This window comes from Bacillus rossius, chromosome 7 (assembly GCF_032445375.1).
Source record: "Bacillus rossius redtenbacheri isolate Brsri chromosome 7, Brsri_v3, whole genome shotgun sequence".
Classification (NCBI taxonomy): Eukaryota; Metazoa; Arthropoda; class Insecta; order Phasmatodea; family Bacillidae; genus Bacillus; species Bacillus rossius.
The window spans coordinates 44,767,618-44,779,605 of record NC_086335.1 but is presented as its reverse complement, the minus strand read 5'-3'; the positions used below and the strand labels follow the sequence as shown (position 1 = coordinate 44,779,605).

General features: G+C 41.4%; 1 protein-coding gene across 3 annotated transcripts; it reads left to right on the top strand.

The window, feature by feature from the left end:
- The first annotated feature begins 259 nt into the window (after nt 1-259).
- Nucleotides 260-11,282, top strand: LOC134534450 (neuropeptide Y receptor type 1). Of its 3 annotated transcripts, none has more exons than XM_063372917.1 (6): nt 260-1,182; nt 4,050-4,308; nt 5,744-5,922; nt 7,919-8,059; nt 9,296-9,475; nt 10,753-11,282. In XM_063372917.1, exons 1-6 carry the CDS (start codon nt 991-993, stop codon nt 11,086-11,088), a joined length of 1,287 nt encoding a protein of 428 aa, XP_063228987.1. In that variant the 5' UTR covers nt 260-990; the 3' UTR covers nt 11,089-11,282. The 3 variants fall into 3 exon arrangements, with proteins under 3 accessions (XP_063228987.1, XP_063228986.1, XP_063228989.1); XM_063372916.1 differs by having other exon boundaries at nt 4,005-4,308; XM_063372919.1 differs by lacking the exon at nt 7,919-8,059 and having other exon boundaries at nt 4,005-4,308.
- The last annotated feature ends 706 nt before the right edge of the window (nt 11,283-11,988 follow it).

Below are 11,988 nucleotides of genomic sequence, written 5' to 3'. Positions count from 1 at the left end.
TGTATATTAGATTTTTTTTTCAAATAAATTCAACCCATACCACGCAGTAACCACCAGTATTGCCTTTAATCAGAAAAATGATAATTTATTTATTCCATTTGGTTCTCGTTATCCATTATGCAAAAAAAAAAAAAAATAGTTAAAAATTCAACTTTTCTATCTAATAATACAAAAAGTATGCTCTATACACACGCGCGCGCACACACACATACAGTAGAACCTTGATTAATTGGGGTAATGGAGGGGGGGGGGGGGGAAGGAAGGTCAGCGCGGATAAGCGAAAATCTCGGATAATCTAATTAAAATGTAATTAGGTTATGCAATACAGCCAGGACTCGCGGGGCAATTCTGGTCCGTGTCTTTGTTCCGTTCGTTTCTACTTTCAATACCTGCGTAGTTTTTAGTTTCACTCCTTTCTTGTTCCTTCCCAAATTAATTTTACACTTCAAGGGCTAGGTCCTCCCCCCCCCCCCCCTTAAAGTTTAATTTTCAAATTGAGAACCCGGTTACGTGAGAATGCCCGGTTGAACGGGTCTCGGATGATCGAGGTATAGTTGGCCGCTGGAAGCCGTGTCCAGGGCCGCAACTAGAGTCACTGGCATCCGGGGCATCAATGGATCCATGCGCTCCCCCCCACCCCCTTCTATCTTTTTTTGCACATACCACACCGATAAAGTCCGGGGGGGGGGGGGGGTCTGGGGGCCCTCCCACAGGAAAAAAAAATGGTGCTATGTTGTGACGTTATATTGTAAAATCAGATTAGACATTCCTGGCGTGCAAGTTAAAAAAAACTTTTTACCAGTAGTTGTAATAGGAAGGAATTATTGAAATGCAAAAGCGATTTCGGGCGCCCCCCGGCAGCTATTGCGCCCGGGGCGTATGCCCCGCTTGCCCCCCCCCCCCTCCTAGTTGCGTCCCTGGCCCGTGTACGGCCCGCCGCAGGTGTATTTGTAACGGTGTGACGTGGACGTGAAGATCGAGGCCCCGCGGATGTGCATCTCGAGGGCGCCGTGGCGCGGGCTGGCGCGGATCTGCGCCGACGCCGAGGGCCGCCTGGCCATGCTGCAGGACGGAGGCGCGGGCCACCGCATCCCCTGCAACGGCAGCGCCGACGTGTCGCAGCTGGGGCGCGAGCTGGACGACCGCAACGGCTACCACGTGGTCGTCAAGTCGGCCGTCGAGGTTAGCGCGGGACGATCACCACGTACCTATAGTTTTAAAACATTTAGCAAAACTTATTTTTTCCCACACTTTGCAAAATTCAAAGAAAAAATTATGCAATATAACATTTAAAAGAAAAATAATCATGTAACAATAATACAGCTGTATAAAAACCAAGGGAAAAACACTTGGCAATACACTAGAACCCCGATCCCGATTTTACGTATGCTCACTGTTCCGCGGATTGCATTTGTATGTAATATCACTACATTAGTAAAATCGTGGGTGGCCCATCTTCATCCCTCGCCCTCCCTGATTATTTTTTTTACTTTTTGCCAAATCTATCTAGTATTATTTTTTGTGTATTTTGCCTTTATAATAATTAAATACCATTATATATTTAAAAAAAAAAAGACTACTGATGCAATTACGCATTGTGCAGCCTACGAAGAAGAACACTGCTCACAAATTATCCGGGGATCTTGGTCAACTTACTGTTTGGTTATCTTCACTGAAGTTAACAATGCTGGCAAGAATCATGTCGGAGTGTTAAAAATAACCTTCAAAAAACACTTTAGGTCTAGTGCAACACACCCTCCTTTAACGTGCTTGTTTAGCCAGCCCTGCACACCACGGATCACATAACCAGGAATTCGGAATAGGGCGTACTATTTACGAAGATCTGGGATATGCAAAGAATGCTTCGTTTATTTCAGGTACATTCTTCAATGAAAGGTCCGATAAAATTTCTAACGGTGGACAAACTGTGTAGTTAATTGTATGTGTTTATAAATTTTTTTTTTCTGATTCATGAAATGCGAGTATAAGATATATTAATGAGTTCTAAAGCAGTTTGATGATTTTGTCAAACGCGAGGGAAAAAAAAGTTGGTTTCTCGCCGTATTATTTTTTTGCTGTGGATTGGTGAATTCGTTCTAAGATCGTATACCCTTCTCTACTGTCAGCAGTGGCGGGCCTAGTCTTGGCTGGGGCTGTAATATGTGGAGAGGGGCCTTAACCGGGGGTCTGGCAGGACGGAAGGAATGGCTCCCAGAGAAAAGGACGTTCTGGGACTCCACCCTGGAAATTAAGAAAATTATACTATTTTAAACAACATTTTAGAGCCACCTGGAGCTTAAATTCGATTATGGTTTTGCTGATTTGGCTAAAGAATTTTAAATATTCTTTAGTGATAAATTACCTTCAGATTAGTTTTTTTTTAAAAAAGTGCTAAAAAAACAAAAAAAAACACAAATAAATCATAAAATAAATCATAAAAATCCAATTAAAATTGAAATTAAAATTGAAGTGTATTAACCAGCAATTAAAATTACACGCTAGTTAAATTGTACTTTTTTTTCATTAATGTCTTTTATTTTACAGAAAATTAGACAAAGCAGGAAAATGCCAATAAAAAAGGTTGATTTAGCTCTGACTGTCAGCAGATGCGGTTTGTAATTCAATAACGTTTATATAAATGATTTAGGTTAATACGAGTTCTTTTTTTTACAACCTCAGATGGGCTATAAAAAAAAAGACAAATCAACATAACGTAAAAAATTCAGCAGGGTCCTATTTATTTTTCTACAATAATCGCCAAAACGATCGAGGCATCTGTCATATCGTAACACAAGCTTCTCGATGCTTTCTTCTAAGAAGTCAGCCGCCAGTGAATAGAGATACAGGGCCAGCGCCTGGGTCTCCCTCTCCCTCGCGACACCGCTGTGAGGCGGGTGGACTAATCACGCCTGGCACTGTCTGCCGTGTTGTTCGTTCAAAATCTTAAATCTCAGAAAGATCTTCACCCATTGCTTTGAAATTTTGACACAACGTTGAATTTAATACACTCGTGTTTTATATACCTATTTTACATCTGTGAAAGGTAAAAATATAGATAACAATATAGATACATACTAACATTTATTTTTAATATTTTCATTGCTATAGAGTGACATATATATGTATATATTTAAGTGTATATATAGAAGAGATATAGATATATGGATGAATATATGTAGATAATTATAGAGAGGTGTATATATATAGAAATATAGAGATATACATAGAGAGATAGATAGAGATGTTTGTATCGCTCCTACTTCCAAAAAATTAAAGAAAAAAGATTGAGGCATTGCAACGCATACCGGGCATTAACTAGTTTTTTTTAAAAAAAAAAACCTTTTAAATACGTGTACGAGGGAAACAAACTTCATATTTTGATCACTCTCATTCCTTGGTTAAATTGAATACTTTTTTTAAAAATAAACCATTGGGAAATACTCAAAATATACAGCGAATTTATATTATTCAAGCATTTTCTATTAGCCTGAACTGTGAAAGAAGTGCAGGTGTAGGCCATTCTACGAAATTACCTTTATCATTTATCTAAAGAGGTAATTTCCTTAATTATTTTGCTTGTTTAATATTGTGTTCTTACCCATGGTGGAGGTTTGAATTTAAAATGTATGTTTATGCATAAATATCCAATATAATAAATGTATTTTTAATGGTATTGAAAGCATTAAAGAAGGGAGATTTTTATTTAAACTCCAGCACGAATTGTAAAAAAATAAAATATTTTTATTTTTATTTGGCATACAGTTCTAATAACTGAGTTTTCCAAAAATATATAAAACTTAATTTTTTTTTTTTAGGGTTTACGACAATTTCCATAAATGAATGGTTGAGTGAAAATTGAAAATATTAATCGACCTTTTGAAGTTTCAAAAGCCATTAAACAAACATGTGTTGATAGGATATTGCACCGTAGTTGTGGGATCACAGTAACTGATAGTGTCGCCCGCGAGAGAGTGACCGGGGGCCGGGGGAACGCGTGCGCGCAGTTCAACTACAGCGCCATGGTGTTCCCGAACGTGATCTGGGTCCAGCGGCCGGCGTGGGAGATCGCGGCCAAGAGCCTGGCCGTGGTGCCGCTGGTGATCTGCGGCGTGCTGTTCAACGTGATGCTGCTGAGCGTGGTGTGCAAGACGAGGCAGCTGCACACCCCCTCCAACCTGCTCATCGCCAACATGGCCGTCGCGGACATCGCCACGCTGCTCCTCTGCCCCTGGATGCTGCTGTGCGCCGATCTCTTCCAGAACTACGTGCTGGGCGAGTTCGGCTGCAAGTCGCACGGCTTCTTCGAGTGTGAGCGCTCCACTTCCCACCCCCTTTATCCACTATTACGTCAGCTCAGCTTTTTTAATTATTTAATTTTTTTGACGTGACAACGTCTGATGAATCGATGAGCGCCGGCTGCACGCACGAAAGTGTCCCGTTACGCACATGGTCCCGTTACGCGCATTGACCCGTTACGCACATGTCCCGTTACGCCCATTGTACGCTTGCGCCGCATCTATCTCTCTTCCACTCGATTGGAACAACCATCGATTTGACTTTTTCGGGGCACATTAAACTTGAAACACTACCATTCGTTTCCTACTTTTCCTATCATCGTCTTTACCTTAACAGAATAACACATATTTGAAGAAGTTTAAATAGCAAACATGTATAAAAGTTCTAGTTAAAATAATCTCTTCGTTAAAGTATTAAAAACATATTTGAATTAATGAGTGCAAATAAAAGTAAATTTATCAATTAAATTGTAGATTTCATTTCACTCCTTCTTTGTATCCATACAAAATAGTGATGATTCAATAAAATTGATTCCATTTTATTCATAAAAGTATGCAATCATTTCATCAATGTTTTGTTATGACATTGTCACGTTAAACTATCGTCCGTAAACCGACTTTACAGACAACCAATTTTTAATATTTTTAAGGCTTTAACAGACACAATTTCTTTCAACCACTATAAATCAAAAACTTAAAATTTAAAATACCCCTGACTTTGCTATTAATGCATTAAACACAATTGTCGTATTTCACCAATTTTTGGTAGTCTGTACCGTACTGCACCATACATACCAGACTGCATCAGATAATAGTTACCATGTTATTGCAATATTACTGAAGTAACATGATACCAAATTTCGAATCGATTATACCTGTGGAAGTTGCTCACATCCCTTCATCAACTAGGAAAGATAGCGAACAGATGTTCTTGAATCACAGCTAAGAACACTCTCGACCAATGTGGAGGGAAATGCAGTAGTGCGTGTCCGCCTTGTAGCTAGGTTGGTACAGTTTGTGTTATCGCTCTTGTGCACATGGGCGTCACAAGGATATATTTTTTGGGGGGGACTGCAATTGATTTAGTTGAGGAATATCCATCCCCTGGAAAATAGCGGGGGGTCCGGGGGTCCTCCCTCGGGAAATTTGGGGTTTGAAGGTGAAAAAAGGTGGGTTTTAGGCATTTTTCTTTCCTAAATATTCTAATTATAGTTGGTTGCAATATATAATTTATTTTTTATAAAAAATATTTTCAGAGAACAAATTCGTAAAAACACAATTTGACTAAATGCACCATGCGCAACATACGGGTTGTATCACAGAAATCATATTTTTAATATAACTACGAAACTAAATATATTATTGGAGGGGACGAAATTGATGACTTTTATTATTGAGGGGGGGGGGACGTGTCCCTCCCGGTTGCGACGCCCATGCTTGTGCCGCAGGCTTCCTGCTGCTGACGGGCGTGCTGAACCTGGTGGTGATCAGCTACGACCGGCTGATGGCCGTCGTGCAGCCCTTGGAGGCGCGGCTCACCGTGCGCGCCACCTGCTACATCATGGCGGCCACGTGGCTGACGGGCGTGGCGCTGGGCGCGCCGCTCGTCTTCTACCGCAACTACCTGGTGCGTGCCGCGTCTCTCCTCTCCTCCCCACACCACCATTACACTTCGTCACTGTTCATTTCAGCAGGCGTAGCAGGCGGGTGGCAGGGATGGTCCCCGCCAGGGGCGCCGGAGCAGGAGGGGGCGCCGCCGCGACGGTTTCGCGGTTACTGAACTCTCCTCCCCCCCTCCCTCTGTTTTAAACCAAGAGGGGGGCGCCATTTTCAATCCTGGTCAGGGGCGCCCCGTCACCTTAGCTACGCCACTGAATGTATCCCACATAACTATATGATCATCCCGTGACATCTGACATCTTCAGTTTACCATTATACCCACGGAACATTTTTTTTTTCACTTACATTAATTGCTCGTGTTTTGTATGTCATAGATGACTGAATACGCAAGAAACTATAAGATACTCATAAAATAAATTTAACTTAATATTTTACATCTGTTAAAACATTAAATGGAAAAAAAATATTAGATATACCTAAGGAAGTTTTCACAAATACGATCTTAAAATTTTCGAAACAAAGGAAGAAACTTAATCACCCACGGATCTTTTTTTTTACTTACATTAATTGCTTGTGACTTTTTGTAGGTAGTGATAACAATTATTCATTTTGAAATTAGGAATTACATGCACCTGGACGTTGTAATATCTCTACAATTTCTTGCCACAAAATTATTGATAGTTACAAATAACAGTCCTCTAGTCCCGCAAAAATGGCTTCCTTCTCCACTCTCACTGGTTGTTGCGCCATGCGTCCGTAACAGAAATAAAATATATTAACTTCCCTTCTGTGCGCACGACCGTACTATGCGCTGTTGTGGATCAGTAGGATGGAAAACATGGCGGTCAAATTATGTGCACATGACTTACTGTCACTGTTACTTTTAATTTTTTAGATTGTGCACCCAGCTTAAAGCCTGTGTCATACGACGGAAGGATTCACACAGCCTCTGCTAGAAGCTTCCAGCAAAACTGCTTTCCAGGCCTCCATGGACGTAGAATTGTGATTGGTGTAGGCCTAGTTTGTGTGAATAGTTTTGTTATGATATTAATACCTTTTATGAGTTGTATAAACATGGATTTTTCTCATAATTGTCGCACAATACTGTAACTGCTTCAACAGACCACATGTTTACCGCGTCTCAAATCAATAATCAAGAAAACTCAATTTCTCCGAAATAAATTACCGCTTTAAATACTAGGGACACGCCACCCCTTCGTTTTGTTTGGATAAAATTTCCACATTCTACGAAACCTTCCACAGAAACTCGAACACGACCGATTACAAAAGTTCCCAGGAAAACTGCCAGCGCTCTGCTTACTCTTCCCCAGAAGCATCCACGCCTGCTGCCATGGAAGACCTCCCCAGGAAACTCCCGAGGCCAGGCACTTGCCGTTCCCGTATTTCACTTCAAGACTGAAGTATGGACTTATCACTTGATACGGCGGCGCGGCTATTAGATTTAAAGATCAATAGCGTCTCACGGTCCAAGTAGAAATCAAACAGCTGTCACTCGTTGCTTCAGTTTATTTTTATAGTGTAGTTGTCGTGCATAGGGCAACTATGAAATATGAGCGGTGAACTTAACTTTATATGGCGGAGAAATGAATCTAAAGGTAAAATGCAAAACCCCTGATGCTTTCAAGAATCTTTAGTGGGCGTTCCATGTCTAAACGATATTCTGAAAACATGCGTTGTAGTCCTTTTCACTCTCATAAAAAACTGTTTAAAACAAAACGGAAACAGAACTACCCACCCGCCCTTAGAGCATTCTTAAATTTTTTTTTCTTAAATAGATACCATTTGGATGTCTTAAGCAGTTTTCAAACCTCGTGGCTTCTTCTGAAGCTCTGCACACTGTACGTGTGTCCAGGTAGGCGGGCCCCTTAAGTATTTGCCATGCCAAAGTTTTGATGTAATTTCAAGGTTAAGACACAATGCATCGTGGAGTGTGTTGCTCGGATGTGGCGCTGTGTTGTGACGAGGTGGTTGGTGTCTTGCAGGAAAGGAAGTGGCTCAATTTCTTCGAGACTTATTGCTCCGAAAACCCGTCCATCTACATGTACTGGTACATCGTGATCACGCTCATCATCTGGATGCCCTTGTCCGTCATGACTGTCTGCTACATCGCCATATTCGTCGAGGTAAACCAGCTTGCAACTCAAGCCGGAACTATGACAGTCCTTCGCGTCCTTCCATCCGTGATCCATCCGACAGTAACGTGACCTGCAGCCAATCATATGGCCCAAAAATTCCACCCGTCCGTCCTCCAAAAGCTTGGTAACTTCATACTTTTGACAGATGGACGGATGAAATTATAACCTCCGAATGTCTGCAAGTGTTTTGAGTATCAAAATTTATTATATTAGAAAATTTTGAAGTTTTTTTAATTATTAAGATGCTTGCATCGTATGTTTTAAAATGAATATTTGTTCACGTTTTGAAGCAAAAATCGTCCTATTCACCGAAGTGTAATACTAATTACGCACGGTAAATCTAATGTTGTGGAAAAAATGTAGTTTTACTACTTATAAGTGCATAGCTTATATGATTGTCAAACTAATGTAAATATACAAGAGAAATGTTCTCCAAAATTTAAGTTTTCTCCACAGTTGACAGCGTGTATGTGGAAAATTACTATGACGGACGCAGTGTTGTAAATCGCTCGGCGGCTGACAGACCATCGGATAACGAACAAACGCCGGGACTTGACAGGCTATTGTAATTCCGGATTCACTGGTGCTCACAGCATGCTTTACTGGAGCAATTGTTTTATGCCGCGCCTAGGCTGGGTTCGTAAAATGCGCATTGGGACGCAACACGAAACCAACAAAAGTAAATCCACGGTCGTTCATAATGCACAAAAGTTGCAAGACGTCAATAACCCTACTACCTGAAATTGTAAATAAGTAGAAAACGCCGTTCTTTCGCGGGCTTATGTTGATAATCCATATACTTATATCGTGAAAACGTGTGAAATTACCGAAACTTTGGTTTAAAAAGTTAGTTTTTATTCCATGTGAAATATTCTGGTCTAGAGAAAAGTAATGCATATAATAAATATAGTGTTATAGCCTTGTATCCACATAACGTCGTTGACTTCAAACATTTTAGGAACACTCCACTTCAAATAAATATGAAAGGCTAAAACGCAAGGCAAAACGAAAGAAGTTGAAAGTTGGCCGCTGCTTTCGTTGCGTTCTTGCGTCGTATTTTATGAAAGAGTGTTAGAAAATTTCGTTATGTATTTTTCTTTGCACGTCGTGCGAACCCCATGTTTCGGGCGCCGCAGTGTGTCGATGGTGGCGTGGACGGTGGAGAAGGCCTCCGACTGCGGCAGGGCGTGTCTGATGCACGCGTGCGCGTGTGCGATGTCGCAGCTGGAGCGCTACGAGCAGCGCTTCCAGCGGCGCGGCGAGCAGGCAGCCTGCCTGGGGCAGAAGACACGCGTCGCGCGCATCATGTTCGCCGTTGTGGTGGTGTTCATCGTGTGCCGCGTGCCCTTCACGGCGCTCGTCATCCGCCGCACCGAGATCCTGCGCAGCGCCAACATGGACACGGTCAGTACCCGGTACCCGGTACCCGGTACCCGGTACCCGGTACCCAGTACCAAGTACCCGTTGCCCAGTACCTAGTACCCTGTACCCAGTACCCAGTACCAAGTACCCGGTACCAAGTACCTAGTAGCCTGTACCCGGTGCCTGATACCCTGTACCCAGTACCCGGTACCTAGTAGCTACCAAGTACCTAGCACCCGGTACCTAGTAGCTACCAAGTACCTGATACCCGGTACCCTGTACCCAGTACCAAGTACCTGGTACCCGGTACCTGGTATCCGGTATCCATTACCCGGTATCCAGGACCCGGTACTACCCCCGAATTATTTCAATGAAATAATTTGGCTACAGCGACAAAATTCGCGATGGGTGTATAATGTCATTCAATTAAACATAATTTAGACCCCAGTGTACTATCTTAACTACGTTAATATTTGCAATCAAAACGTTGTTCAGCTCCAACTTCAAAGACCTATACCAGCCTTGGGAAGCACTTAAGACCATAAGTCGTGTAGATGTGTTCAGCTTATTTTGTCGTGATAAACCTGCAGCCGAAGTTTCTTGGTTAGAGTTCAGAGCAATAACACAAGGATAAATTTGTCGTTATTTTTGACATGAATTAGAATAATACGACTTTAAAAACCACATTATTCCTTCACGTCACAAAATTGTATGGGAAATACGGTTTTTACCCATAATTATTAAAAATGTAAATTTTATACGTCATCATTAAGTTTTTCAGTTATTGTAGAACCTGTTCCAAGTAAATATTAGATAGACGCTTCGTGATTCATGTTAAAAACTTACCTTTTATTTCCAATAAACCAGTTGTTCAGCTTCAACCTCAAAGCCTTTGGAAGCACTTAGGAACATAGTCGTAAATATATATGTTGACAACCTATTGATGTGTAACATCTTAGCTCTCGATATACGGCATACGGGATATAGGTTATTTTTTTTTCAAGTTTTATTTTCGCTCTGCAAATCTAAAGATCCGATAGTCGACGTAGCTGCTCCGGCAACGAATTCTAGTGGTGGGTGGGGAAACTACGTGATGCGATTCGCGTCCAGAAATGTATTTGCTATATTTATCACGCTCGGCATTAATTTAAAGAATTCTACTTTGAACTGCGTGTCCACGTTTCGTGTTATAAGTGTATTGGCAACATGAGAGAACACACGAACTTGTTCGTTGCCGAGGTTAGATAGGTGTTACACGTCTCTGGCGATTGCTGAAAGACCTGCAGCTGAAGTCGTCGACGCTGACGCCCTGCCGGCAGGTGGACAGCACGTTCCAGATCCTGTGGTTCACCTCCAAGTACCTGATGCTGGCCAACTCGGCGGTGAACCCGGTCATCTACGGCATGACGAACCGCAACCTGCAGCGCGGCTTCGCCAAGCTGCCGCTGTCGCGCTGGCTGCTGCGGCCCGCCTCGCAGGCCACGGCCGGGTTCTCGCCGCAGCCGCCAGGGGCGCAGCAGCAGCAGCAGCAGCAGCGCCGGGGCGCCGCCGGGACGCCTCGTCTGCTGCGCGAGGACGGCGCGCCCAAGTGCTGGTTCGTGGCGCCGCAGCGCCGCGACGCCAAGCCGCTGCCCACCGAGTGCCTCTACATATAGCCCGTCACCGGCATTTTCAGCCGGTCACATGGGGAACCACAACAGCAACAGTCCCTTAAATATCTAGTGTAACGTGTTCTGACGTCTTAAAAATTCATTATCAAAACTACTTTTTAAGATTATTATGTTTTAAAAAATTAAATTTAAAATAATACATGTTTACTTACAATAATTGAACCTACTACAAAAGTCAAATGGGGAATCAGAAATTTTTTAAATAATAAAAACAGTCTCTTAAATATCTATTGTATCGTATTCTGACGTCTTAAAAATTCATTATCAAAACTACTTTTTAAGATTATTATGTTTAAAAAAATTAAATGTAAAATAATACACATTTACTTACAATAATTGAACCTACTCCAAAAGTCAAATGGGGAATCAGAAATTTTTGAAATAATAACAACAGTCTCTTAAATTTATATTGTAACGTAATCTGACGTCTTAAAAATTCAATATAAAAAATATTTTTATCTTTTTTTTTAGATTATTATATCGAGAAAAAAATTAACGTTAAATAATACATATTTACTTACAATAATTGAACATACTCCAAAAGTCAGGCGTGGACAGAAGAATATTAAGTTTAGTTTTCTCTCTATATAAATATTATCTTTTAGTCCTGCGTGGAGTTATGAATACCGTGGAAGGACACCGTGTGTATTTTCGTCCTTGCTATCATTCTAGTGACTTTTATTTGTTTAATTGATTCTATCCTGTTGTTACAAATACACGTGTATGTAAATACTTTAACCACTATTACTCTAATGTGTACCACACAAAAAATTTTATAGTCATCGATTATTATATCCTATAGAGCTGTTATTGCACTGTTGTATAGAATCAGATTCTTATGTAAAAAAAATCCAGACGAGCGGAGATAACGATAATTTATATTTG

Excerpts from the sequence above, each read along its gene's own strand:
- LOC134534450 (XM_063372916.1), top strand. The coding sequence starts at position 991 with ATGTGCATCTCGAGGGCGCCGTGGCGCGGGCTGGCGCGGATCTGCGCC. Across the intron at positions 1,183-4,004 it reads TCGTCAAGTCGGCCGTCGAG|TTCAACTACAGCGCCATGGT; the intron begins GTTAGCGCGGGA and ends GCGTGCGCGCAG. Across the intron at positions 8,060-9,295 it reads ACATCGCCATATTCGTCGAG|CTGGAGCGCTACGAGCAGCG; the intron begins GTAAACCAGCTT and ends GCGATGTCGCAG.